Here is a 16,907-nt window from a genome sequence, read left to right as displayed (position 1 = left end):
GAACTTTTCTCCGATGTCCTCCCGCAGCTCTGTTTGTTTCAGACGCATCTCGTCGAGCTGTTGGGTCATCTCGATGAGTGTCATTTGTCGCGTGTGTGCTCCGTCGGCCATAGTTCCTCAGGAAATCTGCTCTGATACCAATGAAACCGTAAAAGTGTTGGTCAGATAAATCCCAAATCGATCTTCACCGAGAAGACAAGATAAGGGTGAATACAGGCTAGTAGATGATATGAATGTAAGAAAATCACCTCGAGGCTACTGGATTCAGGTGGATGATGATATTTAGATGATAGAGTAAAGAGAGAGATTTTAGGAAATGTGTTCTTAGATTGATTATTCCAAAAATGGCAAAATGCCTTACATATACGGCGCATCACATCATAACCCTAGTGGGTTGATGTCATTGTAATTGTACCAAACTTAACCGGGATTATAACTTAACCGGAAATTATAAAAGTAAACCAAGATTCTTATTTATTCCTGTAGCACAAGCAGAAGAAAAATAGTCTCCAGACTCTGCTTCCCACGGTCAACGTAATCTCCTAAGAATAAGTAGTTTGCTGCAGGAGGGAAACCTCCTTACTCGAAAAGCCTCAATAAATTTGAGTATTGACCGTGAATATCACCTGAAACAATACAAAAAAAAAACAAAAGCTACAGATCAACCTAAGCATTCACTGGAGCCATAACAAAAGATATCTCAGTTGAAAAAGAAAAAAAACGAAGATAGCAGCACACGGTTTTGCTTATGTTAAAATGAACTTGCTTTCTCATATAATCAACGATGTTTGAAGAAAAACACAGAAACCAATGCATTTTGGCCAGCAAAGATCACGATGAACTTGCCTCCTCTGCATCATGACCGTACATACTAATGAATAACCAGCTCAAGCAGGTTCCAAGACTCCAAGAACAGGGTAAAGCCAAACAAAAACACATCCATCATCAAGTGACATCAATTGGTATAAACCTAGATTGCTCCTTAAGCTTCAATAACTAATTTATCCCCCACTTAACAACATTATTCAACCTCATGACGTCCAATTTAATGAGCTTATTAATCTCGTCTACTTTTCTTTCTTACAAAATTAGCCGCTGCATTCAGACCATTATAAACATCTCCTCTATGTCTCATTCTACGTTCTACATTCCCATATAACTTCAATTCTATCTGTTTCTATTCCCACAAAAACTAAACTCACAATCATGAAATATCTCAGATCCCAAGATTCATAAAGTGGTGATGCATCCATAATCCTTAATCTATAACTTTTCTATCTGATTATGAACTTAAGTTACCTTCTACGATTAGTGCCCCTTCTGCTATTGCTAGAATTAACGGACTTATTATTTGCAATACAAGAACGAGGCTCGGAAGAAACTGCCACTGCCGACACAACATTTTCACCCTCAATCTCGCCTGCAACATTAAACGAAAGATAGACTCCCTAAGAACGAAAAAAAATCAGAAATTTACACAATCTAGCTTAAAACGAACCTCTAGAAGTAAAATTAACTAAAGAACAACCTCTGCAACAATTTGAACAATATTGGAAGACAAAATAATAAGTGTCTCCACAATCTTCCCACTTGAAATAATCGTGAAGCAGGGTTTGTGACAATATGTTAAAATCACCCGAAGTTTAACAATCAAATCTCATAGAATCCATTTCATTTCCTTTTTTAAAAATATAAAAATTCTAAAACACAACCAATTCTCTTAAAAACTCACATAAATCTTCCAAAGTCCTAAAATGTTAAAATCCTACCAAATCCTCTATCAAATTCGGAGAACTATATTTAATTATACACATTCCTATGTTCAAAAATTTCAAGTATTACATAAAATTTTCTATCAAAATATAAAAATAAAATAATTTCAAATATTGGCACAACATGAAAATAGATAATTTTCTTTTTCTTGTGAATCTTATTATTATCATACCAGATATCTTTCTGTTCTTGATTTATACTCTGATCAGCAATGTAAGAGATCCTGATTTATTAATTCCAAAGACTATTGAACTGAGTGAATCTTGAGTCCCTCGTCCAAGCTAAGCTGTTGGAACGTAATTAGGTTTGTGTGCACATTTTTGGTTAAAGTGTTGCTCTGATCAACGAACAAACTACTTGCAAAGACTGGGAAAAGAGAATTTAACTTTGTTTCCACAAAAACAACAATTAAGAGACTCCCAAGAAAAAACAAAAACGGAGACTGCTCTGTTTAAGTGAGCTTTGGTTCCTCTCTAGCAACATGTTTATTGAATGCAAGCAATATCAAAAACCAAAACAAACAAGTATCATAAAAGAGAAGCTCTGGTAAACGATACTAGTTAGACGGTACCAACTCTGAGGACCGATAACTGGCTTTTGTACCTCTGCGGTTCCAGATTGGTGTTGTGTGGATGACCTCGTGTGGTACAAGCTGTCTCTGTCGTTTGGTTTTCTTCTTAAAATTGTGAACTTTGAGCCTCGCAATCTCAGCTTCTTCCTCTGCAGTCGTCTCTCTAACTATGACTGTTAAGCGACAACGGGGTACTGATATAATCCCGCTTCTTCCTTTTGCATGGTAAGCTACCTTCTTCCCAAATAGTCCCTTCCCAACAAACGCTTCAGCTGCATCACATATCAAAAGCTTAGATGAAATACATCCTTCTGGCATAGCATATTTCCTTCTTTGTAAGTACAAATTGGCAAAACACTCTGCCATATCCTGTTCTTTTCTTTAATACAAAACAAGGAAGTCATAGATCCAATATCAGTAGTACATACCAACAAGGAGACGAGCAGGATCTAGTCCATGGTTATGAGTAGCATTTGCCCGGGCAGCGTGTATAACCTGCATTATAATGTATATTAACTCCTTGAAGCATTGTATTAAGAGAACAAGTTGCATGTTAAGTGTCACTAGATGAGGAAATGTATCAAATGCCTGGAGAAGATAGTAGACCAGACACTCCAAAAGTGATATGTTTTTAAACTCGAATCTCAGAGATTACCCGGTACACAGTTTGTGAAGCCCGTTTGACCGTGACCTGCAATTGGAGCAAAGCATCTTCAACACGCATGCCACGGACTAATGCTGCAACCAGGTTGACCTTCTTAGGACTCTGAAACAACAAGCAAGGTTGGCACATTATATATAGCGCATATAACAAGATCAAGATGTAAACATATTAGTTGAAATGGAAAAGATCATCTGAAAAAGTAACACTGTTCTAGGAGTTAGAGAAAATACCTGTTTTATGGACTTGAGGACAGCCTGAACTTTCTGACGCTTTGGGATAATCTTCTGCTCTTCTTCTTTTCCACTACCCAACAGAGTTGGAGATGACAAAGGTGATGATACAGGCTCTTCACCCGCCTGCAATTGTCTTGAGGTAGAAATTCCCTAAAAACATAGAACTTGAGATCAGAGAAGAAGGAAACAGCATACCCAAAAGTAGAAGTTCTCTATACAGATGCATGGTTCCCAAAAAGGATGAGTCTTTTCGCCTAAATTCACATAGGTAACACATGTAGTCATCCCACTAGCACATATCTCACTTCCCCCTATCCCACCCACTAACAAATTACATAAGCAAATTTCTCAAAGAGGAAACAAGAAGATCCAGTCTCAATAAGAAACATCGATTCAGAAGCATTACCAGTTGTTGTAGATGATAATACAGTGGTCTTGAGGAATAGGTAGGTCTCAAGAGACTCTGCAAATAACCTAATTCGCCAGCAAAAATCGAAAAATTAATCATCACCCACTCAACTCAAACACACAAACACAATACTAAAGATTAACACCTTGCCATTTGAAAGATCCAATAAGAGAACACAACAGATTCGGAAATGATTTAACAAGTTTCTAAACCCAAATGGTCAAAACTCAAAAGCTTCAAATGGTAAAACATTTCACCACCTTGTGAGGAAGGGGATTCCAAATTCCGCGTCGAAGAGTAATTGGCCGTAGAAATGTGACAGTTCTTCACTCTTCTACCAACTTGACGAGCAACAATCTGTAGATTCCTCTGCCAACCCGCCATTGTTATCAAACCCTAAACCCTAGCAGTATATGCTTCTTCTGTAAACGCGAAGGGCAATGAATCAGAATAAAACGATTGGCTCAACACGACTGTTTTAAAGGGTTGCGAGGAGATGAAAATGGGAAGAACTTACCGAGAAGGATCAGTACCAGAGACGCCAAAGTGAAGTGGTCAAGAGACGAATAGAGAGAGGCTGTAGAGGTTTAATAGAAGAAGAAGAAGAACAACATCGAAATATATGCGTCTCTCGATATTTTACTTTTTATTCGACATTTGTTGTTGTTGATTNTTTTTTTTTTTTTTTTTTTGTAAAAAATTCGTGTTGACTTTGTTACAATTTTCATCATCCTCGAGGACCACGACCAAATTCAAGGAAACATACATATTCCTATGTTCAAAAATTCAATTGTTGGTACAAAGTGAAAGTAAATAATTTTTTCACGATATCTAAAAGAACGATTAAAGCTTCAAAAGAATTACATATGCAACCATAAAAATTAAACAAATCATGTTACAGGCCAGATAAAAGGATAAAAAAAAAAACAATCGGATGAAATCTAAGTAGGTATTTGTAAAAACAAAACAAAACCATATGATAGTAATAATAAATTTCGCTATGAGTGCAAAGACACCAAAAGGAACAACCACACTTCCTTTCTAACTCACAAGCCTCTCTTTTATTACAAATGGTATCAAAATGTGTTTCCAGGCTGCTCGGATTTGGCCATTGAATCCTCAGTAAGAAAAGGAAAAAGAATGAAAGTTCTCTCACCTCTCCATTGTTCCTGGAGCAATCGCCATTCCCATAAACTGTAAACTCTACTGACGCGGTGTAAGCACTGCAAAAACAAAGAAACCAAACGATCCACATAAGTGAAAACAGTATCAAATAACCAATAACTCCCAAGGCATTGTAAGCTTATAAGAAGATGAAGCAGACATTGGTGTTATGTTCCTAAGGTTGCTATGAAATGCAATGACTTCAAACCAGACACACAATCAACGGAACAAAATAAAATAAAAAGATTTTAGAAGGCGGCATTTCGAGGAATCAAATTAATCACCAGAGACAAAATTTTCAGACTTTTCAACATTGGCCTTGACCGACTGGCTATTAGGCTGATGGATTTCCTTCATTATTCGTACCCCACTCTTCGTCAGCCTCACTTCCGTTAACAAGTACAGCTCCATCCGTAGAGTCTCCGTCAACAATTCCTTCTTCTTCTGCTTCTTTTTCTTCATGATGCTCCTCTACATCCTCCTCATTCCTTTCTTCATTTCCATTTTCTTCTGCTACTACCTCCTGATAAGGAAAAAAAGCAGTTGTTGTTTACTAAAAATAAGCAGGATAACTAACATTAGATGTAAATGATTCAGTTAATTGGAACAGAAAATGGGTCACCTCGTGATCGATATCTCCATTTTCAAGTGATTCCTCTTCCTCAACTTGCAAGTTTCTGAAGGCTTCCACGAGGGTCATGGAAGATTTATCAGCATGGCTAGGATAATTTTCTGCACCTGTGTAAACTCCCCTGTAAATGAAGAACAGTCGATTTAAGAGACGTCTAAGCATGTCGCAATCTATATCACGTGGAGTTAGCCCTGCAAGGATGCGGTAGGAGAAAAGCAAACGTAAGCAAAAGATATTTACCTTGTCTCTACAGCTCTACCTTCGACAGAAAGAGCAACTTGCCAATCTTCAAAAAGATTTGGGTACTCCTCAGGATCAGCCAAGGATTCTGCTGCTTTCGAATTAACCTGTATTCAAGTGCAAGGCAACTTAAGCCCACAATGTCTCCTTGACTTGACCTCAATACACTAAAAACTAGAAAGATTTGAAACGAACCTTGCTGAGATCTTTCCTCCAAAGAGCTACTATCTCAGAAACTTTGCTTGGAAGATACGATCGTGCCATCAGAGCAGCTTCTGGTATCCGGTTGCTGGAAAAAGAAAACATTGTCACACAGATAACCTAAGGTGCACGAATTTAATTTTCCAAACTCCCAAGTGACTGCTAATGAATTACCTCTCCACCAATAACTGCAAACAATCTTCCAGTTTACCAAGCACGAATAGGCAAAGAAAGGCGACATTGTTCTTCCCTTGTTCTTTAGCAAGTGTTGCAAGTTTTGTCACACCTTCAGCATCTCCCAGAGAAGAATAAAGCAGTAACAAACCACTCAAATCCATCGCATACTTCATGCATTCCTCTGCCATTTGCAGCTGTCATGATGACATACAAACGCAAATAGTTAGTTGGAAATCCCCACACCAGAAACGAATCCAGGAGACGAGAAACATAGATTTTTCTTGTTGCTCCCACATTTCTGAATAAAGCCTCAGAAACATAATGTAAATCAAATGATATATCATTTACAGGAAACGTTTTTTTTTACTCTCTTAACACTGCAAAACATTAGGACGAAATGCAAAGATAAATATATACCTTTCCAGAGGACATGGCCAACTCTCCTAATTGCTTCCACTTAGATTCACTCTGTACTTCTACGGCGATTTCCTACAGGAATAAATTTAAGAAAAAAAAGATGTTAAAATATTGCCACTATACAAGAAGTGAAAAAAGTATGTTAATCACAACAATATATCACCTGTGCAATTTCAAGTCTACCCAGTTGTATGGCCAACTCAAATCTGTAGTCAGGATCTGTTGCAATTTCCAGAGCATCTTCAATCATTCCCCGTGACTCCAAGAAATGAGCAACACTAACAAGAGGAAAATTGTCCGAAAATAAATAAAGAGAATCTGTCAACGAAAACACCCACTGATAGGGTGCAATTATATTATACATTAGAGTAAGATGCACAGCATATTTCAATTATTTGGAAACTTACCGACATCACATAACAAGAGATAAGAGCGATAACGAATGAATCACAAGCACACATAAGTTTAGATCTAACTAATGGATAACATACCTGTTATGCTGATCTTTAGGAATTGTCGGTAAGATTTCATTGGCTTTGTCTAAATCACCCCGCATGACAAGAGTCTTGTACTCAATCAGGCTTAGTAGCAAGGTGTATCCTATAACACTGCATCCATCGGGGAACAGACATCAGACACTTCGAGAACAATCTGAATTAAATATAAACACAAATCTAGGCACTTACTTGAATTCTTTGTCTACCAAGAACACCCGACTTTGACTTGCAAGATATCCCAACAAATACATTGGGCGGTCCAAATGATACATTGTGGTTACCTAGTATTAGGATGTTAGCAACCATCCTTAGAATCTAGCTGATAACAGCTTTCAAATCCGAGCAACAAAACATATATGCACAATACCTCGCCTCCAACACAGTAGTTAAGCTTCCAGGAAGAGTTGTTGTAAATGAAACAGTCACCAACCCATATACCTGTCCTAACACGCTCATCATTTTCATGGAGAACCTCAAAAGCATCCTCAACACCTTCTTCCTCAGTAGGTCTTCCGCTATCAAAATGTGAGGAAACTAAATCGCGCTGTATAACAGGATCACCATGTAAGCACTCGGACAACTCATGAATCACATATAGAAATTCACAGCATAAGAGTGTTTGTTGGAAAGGATTCTCACGTTGTATTTCAAGATGTAGAATGATGTGTCACTAGCAATGGCTACTAAATCACCACTGTCAGCCCAATATAGATTCTGCAAACGTTATGTGTCAACACAACGAATCAGAGAAGAAATGAAGTAAACTTCGTACAACAAACTTAGTCAAGTTAAGTGGAGTACCTTTACAGTGACGTCAATACGTTGAATCAGCCTACATTCAGCCCAATCATAAAAGCAGATGAAATCACTTGAGCACATAGCTAACAAGGTTCCTCCAAAGATCTTCTCAGCTGAAAAAGTAGGGCGGATACTCCTCTTTTCCTGAAAATGTATTTTCTGAATGAGCCAGATCCAAATATAGCTATCTCCATGACAGATATGATACTTCGAACAACAACAGAGACATGCTTTAACAGAACGGCTTAGATCAGCCAGAAGGAGGTTTACGAACCTGGAAATTTTTGCTAAATATTTTTATCTTTGATGAGCTTTCTCTAACTGCACACTCCCCCTCGGACGACCAAACGAATTCCAGTCCAGAACCAAATGACCTATTTCTCCAAGCCAAAGCCGTGTAGATAATATACTCCCCGTCACCACAGACTACGACAAACCTCCCATTAGGGTTGTGCTTCAAGCTCTGATAGTCAAAGTACCCACATATGAGAGACAGATCAACTGAGAGTAAATATATATTCTGAAGACACAGCTTAGTGAAACCCACAACTTTGAGGCACTTGCCAATCATACCAGCTATGCAGAAAATGTATGCCCAAATGAACTATATAATAAGCCAAAACATCATAAAATCAATGGACCGAGTACTGTAGTAAAACTCACTTGTGGATAAAGATCACAGGTCCCCAACTCTTTAACACTCAAGGGCAACCTCTCTCCATCAGTAACCTAAGATAGAGCACAGAAACATACCATCAGGCAAGGAAATAAACACATAGATCATCCTATGCCACAATATAAGAGTTGTAATTACGGCTTGTACCTCGAAATCTGCACCAATACTTTTGATGTTTGCAGTTTGAATTTCATTATGCTTAGCCCATATGATTTTTCCGGTATTGTCCATGCTAGCGACAGGAATTTCTTTTCCAAGTTTAACCATGATGGTTCCTTCATCATATCCAATCACAACCCTGTGAAATCAAAGTGTGGACAAGGTGAGGTCTCTAAGGATAATTCAATGGAGTACTGGAAACAAGTAGAGCTCTCAATATTGGTTCTAACAAATCTAAGAATCCTAATTTTCACAAATCCTCAAAGTTCAATGAATGGTGTTCACTATCAACTGAGACAGAACATCTACTCCTGGATAACAGTTCTGACAAGCATCAACTTATTAATACGAGGAGGGAGCCAAAATCCAATAACTCACCGGCGTGAACTTTTAATATAACCAATTGCCCAAACTCTCTCGAGGCCATAATTCAATGTGTTCTCTAGCCTGCAAGAAAAATTAGACATTAGGAAATTGGGATTACAAATGGAATGATAGAAGGTATTGGTAATGGTGAAAAAACTGCACAAGAATTAAGCCCAAGTGAAAATGGTTTAGCAGAGGCATACAAGAAGTATTTACTTATAATATATCCAACAAAAAAACTGTTACTATTATAATACCTGTATGTAGTTGCATGCCAAATGCGAACGGTACCATCTTCAGAACCTGTGATTATAATTGGAAGCTCTGGATGGAAACATACTGCAGATACATTGTGTGTGTGCCCTTCCAGGGTCTGGACACAACTTTTTGTTTGATAGTCCCAGACCTGATTTCCGAAATATAACTAGTAAATAACCTGAAAGCACGTACTGTCCAGTAGAAAAGTATCATCTAAAAGAGTATTGAACAGATGCAGACCTTAGCAGTGTGGTCATCAGAGCCGGTAATTAAATAGGGCTTATCACCACCGGTGAAATAATCTACACAATTGACTCCTTTCTGATGGGCATCCAATGTAAAATTTGGGTCTGGGGAGCCAAGATTCCAAATCTGAAGATGAACACGCATGTAAGAATAGAACGAGCTATCACTTTCAGAACCCTAAGCGGGCTAAACCATACTCAGGTTCCAAGGTTAGAGCATTTCAGTACCTTTATGGTACGATCAAGTGATGCACTGGCAAAAGTGTTGGTGTCTTTTGGATTAAATGTGACTTGCATCACATAGTGCGAGTGCCCCTCGAATATCTGAGTGCAAGCCCAACCCTTTTCCCAGTCCCAAAGCTTTATGAGCATATCATCAGAAGATGACAGCACATATGGAAGGGTTGGATGAACAGCCACACACCTAATGTAGTCTGAATGAGCCTCAAACACTTTAACCTTGTCCATGGTATTGTAATTGTATACACGGATATACATATCATCAGCTCCTGCCACAACCCATTGCTTTCGCGCTATAAACTTGGCCGACCGAACTGCAAAAGTCACAATATAAGAAATCAGTATAATTAACAAACTAAAAACGACTACTTAGTACATACAACGATAAAAACATTATAACTAAAGACGCAAAAAGAAAGAAAGCTGTATACCTGGTAATTCGGTCACCTCGAAGGATTTCGCCATCACCTGAGGATCATCAAGCAAGATTCAGATGAGACGAAATTCCAATAATAATTAAAACACACTGCGAAACCTCAGATTACAGAATGAAAAGAATCATTCAGTTGCACCTTTGGTCATTCCATTTAACAAATGGTTCACTGTAGTACACGTGCATAAGGAAACAGATAAAGAAAATCAAAAATTAGTCACCCACCTGTGTCTGGTAGTTCCAAATACACAAGGTTCCAGAATACAAACTTGCAAGAATCCTGCGAGACAATGTTTTCCCCATTCTCGTTAGTAGCAGAAAAAAATAAAGGTACAAAAACTATGAAAGCACAATCAAATTCTGAAATTACCATGGTTCTGTAGGATGCAGATCAACAGATTTTACTCTCTCGGACCTTTGAGCTAACTTTCTCTGATCCAAAAACAAATTATCAACACAACGGGATAAAAAAAACCAGAGTGAATGTACGAAATCAAAACCTAAATGGAAATCGAAACAATACCTTGATCTCGAGTCTGAGAGGCTGATTCAACAAAACGAAAGAAACCAGTAGTCAGTACTCAACAAAACAAATAAGAGGATAAAATTTTTAAAACACTCTAAACAACAACTTTTACCAAAATCATTCATAAGGAACTTTAACCAAACAAATATGTACAGAACAGCTCATTAGCATAAACCCCAAAAACACTCCAGATCTTGTTAAAAAATGCAACATCCAATGATCATTATTCAATTCCACAAAACAAATGTCAAGAGATTACACTCGATTTCACGCCATCGGGATACAAAAAAATCGAATCAGATTAGACAAATCGAAGAGAAGCACACGATCTGAGATTCAACAGGTCTCACTCAATTACGGTTAACCATAGAAGAAAATGTACGAAATCGAGATCGAAATCGTAAACAGATTCACTCGAGATCTGAAAAATAAAAACAAAATAGAGGGAAGTTTAGCAATACTCACCATGATTACAGATTAAGCGGAGGAAGGCTTGTGTGGCCTTCGGATCTCGTATTATCGCTTAGATCTGCAAATCGGAAGATCGAAGAACCAACGCCGTTTAGCTCGCTCGGTGTGATGATGAAAATAACTTAAAATCAGAAGAAAAAAAAGAAAAATTTTGCTTAAGAACGACTAAGTGAGAATTTTACGAAATTGCCACTGCATTTTGGGCCTTTTAAAAGCCCATTTCTTAAAGGCCTATGCCCAAAGTTGTGAAATCTCTTGCTTTGCGCCCTATTTCCACTAGTCTTGGCAACTGTGTAATGTGTAACAAATTTATAGAATTTGCGATTTACTAACTGCGTCAACGTAATACTGAGAAGATATAGTTTCCGAAGCTCTCAGATTGCTGTTGCTAGTTTTGCTTCATATGTAAAAGTATAGTAAACCTTGGGTCTTGAAGCAATTGCGTGAGACCCAAAAAGGTTACTCTTAAATCATCAATGAAGCTCAAAAGGTTACTACTCTAAAGTCTAAACTAAGAAAAATATATATATATTCCATTTTTTTGCTTTTATTTGACTATTGAGGGAAGACCATCCACTTTAGTAAACTCCAACTCTAGCTAGATCATTGGAGACGTTTGAAATAACCATGAGTAAACCAAAGAACAGCAAATTACTAAAATTACCATTCTGAACACCCAAGACTCATCAACTGTTCAGTAGTCAATTATTGAGACGTTAATAATTTATATTAGGCGTGTTATAACAAAAATGACCGCATAGCGCAGTGGATTAGCGCGTCTGACTTCGGATCAGAAGGTCGTGGGTTCGACTCCCACTGTGGTCGTTTTCTTTTCGTTCACTTTTTTCTCTATTATTAATTTGATCTAGCGACTTTCTTATGATTTTTTAAATTTCTTTTACAAAATTACAAACCATTTATTTTAGAAAAATATATGAAAAGGATAAATCATGATTAGAGTGATGGGAATATTTATCAAATAGGAGGAATTAGTTAATGCTGAATTTTGATCAAACAAGTATCGGACCTTCATAACAAGCGGTCTGAATTATGTCATTCAAGAGGGTCCATTGTATTCCAAAATCGGGCAGGTTTTGGGGGACTGTTGCTCTCTGCAGTTTGCACTTGGGTCCGTTTGTGCACCACTCCCATACCAAGTATGTGATTCGTGAGTAGTGTATTTGAAGAGTAGAAGAGAGTAGCATAAACCTCTCTCGTTTCACCTCCCTTATTTATTTCTTTTTTTTTTGTGTCGTCACCTTTTTTGTTTAAACAAAAATGCACATATATGTCTTCTTTTCTAATATTTCATCATCTTTGTTCTTGGTTAGAAAATGTATATATTTGCGTTAACATGTGTGTAATATGATTTACTTATATTTTTCTTATCTTTAACTTATGTTTCACTTTTTTTATTTGCCAGTATGTTTCATTTATTAGTTAGCATGTTGTAGATAAATACTTTCTTGCTCTATCATTAACATTTCAAATTTTTGTAACAATATATGTGTAACCTCAAATATACAATTTACTTCCGTTTCAATATTTTCTGTCTTTTTTGAAAAAAAAAATCAAATAATTATGAATATAAATTTTCTCCTAAAAACTAAATCCAAATCCTAAATACTACAATTTTCCTCCTAAAAAAATATACCTTAAATATAAAATAGTTAACCCAAACAAAAAATAATAATTTTACATCATTAAAAAATCAATTTTTGTGTTTTTAGAATTTTTTGGAAAACAAAACTTTTATTGGTGTTTTTGAAAAATTAAATTAATAGTGGTCTTTTGAAAAACAAAATTGAAAGTATAGTATTTTGACGAATTTTTCAATGAACAAGGACATGATTAAATTTAACATTTCAAAGTTTGAAGTTAGCTTTTTTTTTTTTAGTTAAGGTGGAGGCCGTAGATAATAGATAGTGTACTCTCGATATACATATTTTTTGAATATAGGGAAGAATTCATCTTTCTATACATTCTAAATTTAAACATAGTGAACTATTCATTAGCCTCTCTTTCTATTTTAAGAAAAACCTAATTTTGGAGGTTTAAAAGGTTATGATGAAACATAAAAATTCCTTTCAATTTCTCCATTATTTTTCAAATTGTTTTCTTCTTGTTAGTAAAAATGGTGATGGACAGAGAAGAAAGGAGAAGAAAAATTATGGAACGAGGATCAGATCGTTTGGCGTTAATCACAGGCCAAATACATAACTTTGATCCTTCATCACCGTCGTCTTCTTCCTCATCATCAGCTTCTCACAACCGCACATACAGCGAATCTAGTTTCATGCCACAAACTCAATCGGCCCACCATCTAATGCAAGAAAGCCCATCTCTTAAGTACCATTTCAAAGGTACGTACAAATTAGTTATAACTATATACATCTTCTTTTTTTCCTTCAACATTCTTCGTATGATAAAAACTTATACATGTTGAAAAATATTAACATAACTTGTAACACAATTTTGCGTGTGGAACCATCGAGACTTGAATTTGTTAATGGTTTGTTATTGTGTTTGCTACATATGAAAGCAGAGGAAGTAAGGGAAAGATCAGAAGAACCAAAACTTTCGTCGAGTGTTCTTAGCAAACCCTTAAAAAGTGAACCAATTGCAAAACCAGAAGAAGCAACAAGATCAGTAAAGAGTCAGAATAAACGACCTAGGAGTTTCTTCAGCTCCAAGAAACTCAACGCTAGCATCATAAGCTCAGAAAGAACTCGGAGTTTGAGCTCTCTCGCAATAGCTGCGTTTGTGATTCTACTCCCAAGATTGAACATTATAAGCTCAGGCAGTGTCTTGACTCTGAGACCTCTTTGGCTGCTGATTCTTACAGATTGTGCTATTGTAATGTCTCATCTCACCGTGGAAGCATCTGGAGAAGGATTGGGCCATGAGATGGAAGATGAAGGAAAGGGTAAAGACGGTGAAAACTGGTCTGATGCTGAGAAGCTTTTAGAAAGAGGAGTTGTTGTGTATCAAGCTCTTCGTGGAATGTTCATAGATTGTAGTCTTTATATGGTTATTGTTATTTGTGGAGACTCTCTTCTCTAAGTTTTTTTTTTTTGTTTTCTTCAGTTTTTCTCCATATTCACAATTTTGATATTGTCACTTTCTTTATGGAAAATAAAACTAATATTTTTTTTCAATTTCTTGGAGTATTTTTTTTTTTTCGTTTTTTCTTGCCTTATGATTTCAGCCGGGAACGTCTCAATTATTTTGTAACAAAGGTAATGATTACTGCTTTTTAGCTTTATGTATCTTTCCTTATCTTCAGTGTAGTTCTACTAGAAAGTACTAATATAAAGAAGAAAATGGTATTTTTATTAGACGTATTGAAAAGTAGGCCAAAACTTTCAACACATCATGATCCAAAACTAAGAAGAAAATAAGAAATCTAGCTGCTCTTTCAATCTTGATATTAAAATAAAAACACAATACGAAAGTAAGGATATCAAATCTACAAAAAAAAAAAATTGTTTCTTATTAGAAAACATTTTGTAACCTTTTTAACTCATAACACCAAGTAAATAAATAGGTATTTTTGTCGTTGTGATATATGACCTGAAAAGGGTAAAGATTATCTAAAGAAGATGAGTGACAATGAGAAACCCAAAGAGAGAGGAAGTGGTGATGTCCTAATCGACCCACTCCCACCGCTTATCCTCTCCAATCACTTCATTTCCTCTTTACCATATAAATCTTAAAATCTCCAAACCCTTTTTTTTGTTTCATATAAGAGAGTATGGTCCACCATTTCACATTTTTTCACCAAAATATACGTTCATAATAATTATTATTTTCGTTTCCTTACAAAATTCATAACGATATATACATATTATGTCATCAAATTATCTCCTTAAAAAGTTTTATATCGGATATACACTAGAACAAATTTCTGACCTCATGGTTTCTTTCCGAACACAACTCTCAAGACGTGCATCAAAACCATTAGCCACGTGTGAACTTTTCGATTTTTTGTTTGGCGACAACTCTTCTACACAATACCTAAAAGATAAATATGTAATTAAATTATTTTTAATTTCCAAAAGAGTGACTAGTTTTATTATTATTGTTTTTTTTTTTTTTGTCATCAAGAGTGACTAGTATTTATACTCGACGTGTCTCTTCTTTTCGTAAACCACACACACAACATCTTAAATAAGAAGAATCTTTAAAATTTTCATTGTTGAGTGTGAAACAAAAAATGTGTTACAAAATTCTTCCACCTCTTGTTATTCCGTCGGGGAGCTTCCACGAAAATACTCCGGTGGCAGAAGTGACGACAGTGGCAACGTCAGAGGTAGAAACCACAGCTGGTCACCGTAACGGTGGCGGTGGAAAGAAGAAGTGTGTATGTTCACCGTCGAAGCATCCAAGATCGTTCAAGTGTAGGTATCATCAACATGAATATCAATGGCTTCCTTCATCATCTTCTTCTTCTTCTTCTTCGACTCTCCACAAATAACACATATCATCCAATTCATCATGTAATCAATAATTATAGTTTTTATATTTTATTACACATGGTTATTATTTAATTTGAGTATTTCAAAAGTAGAAATTGTGTTGTGGTTCTTGTCTTTTTATATAACGATGTTGTTTAATCCCCAAAATTATAAAACTCGGCAGCAATATTCGTTTTAAAAGTAATACGTGGTTACTGGTTTCTCTATAATTAATTGTTTTGGCTTCTAATCGATTCAGAAAAAAACAAAATTGAGGTTACGTTAGTTAATCAACCGTGTGAGACTTCACATGTATTTAAGGCATTTCCACAATCAAATTATTTAAAGATTAATCTTATAATGAGAATATGAGATATTGTGTCGAGATGGATTGGTAACAAAGTTGTCACATCTCGAAATTGATAAGTGATAAGGAGGAAACATCAAATGCAACTATGGCTAGAGAAATGTGGGAAAGCACATAATTTCATTAGTGAACATTCATTAACACTAACATATGTGAAGGTCAATCATCATAGGCTCATATACCCCATGAATGTAATTGATCTCGTCGATGATATACAGAAGAGTCAATCCATTCTGGTACATGTAAACAGTTCCCCGCACACAAATTAATTTAAAAGACACGTTGCCTCAATGGTTTGGTTTGGTTCAAGACAAGACTCATCATCTTTTGTTTTGTTTTCTGTCTATTCATATCATTTAAATTAGGCAAACGCTATATTATAGGATTAATTTGAAGTGTATCCAAATTTTTATTACAAATATAAATCTACACTATAAATATTTAGTAATTGAAAATACTTTATATTATATTTAAATAATATTTTTGTCCTTAATTACCACAAGAATACTAGTAACACTTTCAATATCAAAAAGTTAGGATAATACTCCAACTGTAATCTTAGTTTAGCAGCATAGTTGATGAGGAGATCTGGTTTATGAGTCGTAGTTGCGTAAGTAATAAGAACGAATTTCACATGCATCCGGACTTGGTAAGCTTGGTAAATTGTCCTCCATATACATAAAATCTTAATTTATTAGGAGCTATCTCAATAATTTTTGCAATTAAAAATTAAGGATATAGCGGCATATTTAGTTTCTTAAAAAGTGATTAAAAATTTTAAAAATCACTAAAAGTTTACGGCGATCAATCAGTTTCAATAGTTTTTTTTCTATTACATCTCAATTAATTTTTTTATACATTAAAAATATAAGGAAGAAGGAAGAAAGAAGAAGATTTACTTAAGTAAGCAAATTGAAAAAAAAAAAAAAAAAAA

General features: G+C 35.8%; 4 protein-coding genes and 1 non-coding gene across 6 annotated transcripts; 3 read left to right on the top strand and 2 right to left on the bottom strand.

Moving 5' to 3' along the window:
• On the bottom strand, positions 2,112–4,277 carry LOC109129837 (50S ribosomal protein L22, chloroplastic-like). The gene is made up of 7 exons (XM_019238739.1): positions 4,168–4,277; positions 3,911–4,072; positions 3,648–3,715; positions 3,239–3,391; positions 3,000–3,110; positions 2,773–2,839; positions 2,112–2,616 (listed from the first exon to the last, which is right to left on the bottom strand). Exons 2-7 carry the CDS (start codon positions 4,032–4,034, stop codon positions 2,330–2,332), a joined length of 810 nt encoding a protein of 269 aa, XP_019094284.1. The 5' UTR covers positions 4,035–4,072; positions 4,168–4,277; the 3' UTR covers positions 2,112–2,329.
• On the bottom strand, positions 4,494–11,278 carry LOC104758558 (coatomer subunit beta'-2). Of its 2 annotated transcripts, none has more exons than XR_762742.2 (25): positions 11,144–11,278; positions 10,676–10,696; positions 10,523–10,584; positions 10,378–10,432; positions 10,151–10,187; positions 9,708–10,033; positions 9,475–9,606; positions 9,234–9,382; positions 8,989–9,057; positions 8,599–8,749; positions 8,439–8,504; positions 8,050–8,238; positions 7,779–7,919; positions 7,617–7,691; positions 7,345–7,521; positions 7,167–7,258; positions 6,972–7,088; positions 6,644–6,758; positions 6,481–6,552; positions 6,061–6,257; positions 5,881–5,974; positions 5,686–5,792; positions 5,437–5,566; positions 5,099–5,337; positions 4,494–4,873 (listed from the first exon to the last, which is right to left on the bottom strand). XR_762742.2 is itself a non-coding variant. In XM_010481443.2 (25 exons), the coding sequence occupies exons 1-24, from the start codon at positions 11,144–11,146 to the stop codon at positions 5,149–5,151; spliced, it is 2,766 nt and encodes a 921-aa protein (XP_010479745.1). In that variant the 5' UTR covers positions 11,147–11,278; the 3' UTR covers positions 4,494–4,873; positions 5,119–5,148. The 2 variants fall into 2 exon arrangements, 1 of the variants encoding a protein (XP_010479745.1); XM_010481443.2 differs by having other exon boundaries at positions 5,119–5,337.
• TRNAR-UCG lies at positions 11,901–11,974 on the top strand. The gene has a single exon. It is a non-coding gene; the product is annotated as a tRNA-Arg (tRNA).
• Positions 13,240–14,273, top strand: LOC104758557. The gene is made up of 2 exons (XM_010481442.1): positions 13,240–13,512; positions 13,695–14,273. Exons 1-2 carry the CDS (start codon positions 13,284–13,286, stop codon positions 14,210–14,212), a joined length of 747 nt encoding a protein of 248 aa, XP_010479744.1. The 5' UTR covers positions 13,240–13,283; the 3' UTR covers positions 14,213–14,273.
• LOC104758556 lies at positions 15,285–15,811 on the top strand. The gene has a single exon (XM_010481441.2). It carries the CDS (start codon positions 15,366–15,368, stop codon positions 15,624–15,626), a length of 261 nt encoding a protein of 86 aa, XP_010479743.1. The 5' UTR covers positions 15,285–15,365; the 3' UTR covers positions 15,627–15,811.

The sequence above is a fragment of the Camelina sativa genome, chromosome 17, assembly GCF_000633955.1.
Source record: "Camelina sativa cultivar DH55 chromosome 17, Cs, whole genome shotgun sequence".
Classification (NCBI taxonomy): Eukaryota; Viridiplantae; Streptophyta; class Magnoliopsida; order Brassicales; family Brassicaceae; genus Camelina; species Camelina sativa.
The sequence above is the reverse complement of the archived record's forward strand: the minus strand, read 5'-3'. Positions and strand labels throughout refer to the sequence as shown.

Excerpts from the sequence above, each read along its gene's own strand:
- LOC104758556 (XM_010481441.2), top strand. The coding sequence starts at position 15,366 with ATGTGTTACAAAATTCTTCCACCTCTTGTTATTCCGTCGGGGAGCTTC.
- LOC104758557 (XM_010481442.1), top strand. The coding sequence starts at position 13,284 with ATGGTGATGGACAGAGAAGAAAGGAGAAGAAAAATTATGGAACGAGGA. Across the intron at positions 13,513-13,694 it reads TCTTAAGTACCATTTCAAAG|AGGAAGTAAGGGAAAGATCA; the intron begins GTACGTACAAAT and ends ATATGAAAGCAG.
- LOC104758558 (XM_010481443.2), bottom strand. Across the intron at positions 7,692-7,778 it reads GTATTGACGTCACTGTAAAG|AATCTATATTGGGCTGACAG; the intron begins GTACTCCACTTA and ends TAACGTTTGCAG. Across the intron at positions 7,522-7,616 it reads TCTACATCTTGAAATACAAC|CGCGATTTAGTTTCCTCACA; the intron begins GTGAGAATCCTT and ends CCTGTTATACAG.
- LOC109129837 (XM_019238739.1), bottom strand. The coding sequence starts at position 4,034 with ATGGCGGGTTGGCAGAGGAATCTACAGATTGTTGCTCGTCAAGTTGGT. Across the intron at positions 3,716-3,910 it reads GGAATCCCCTTCCTCACAAG|GTTATTTGCAGAGTCTCTTG; the intron begins GTGGTGAAATGT and ends CTGGCGAATTAG. Across the intron at positions 3,111-3,238 it reads TCCTCAAGTCCATAAAACAG|AGTCCTAAGAAGGTCAACCT; the intron begins GTATTTTCTCTA and ends TTGTTGTTTCAG.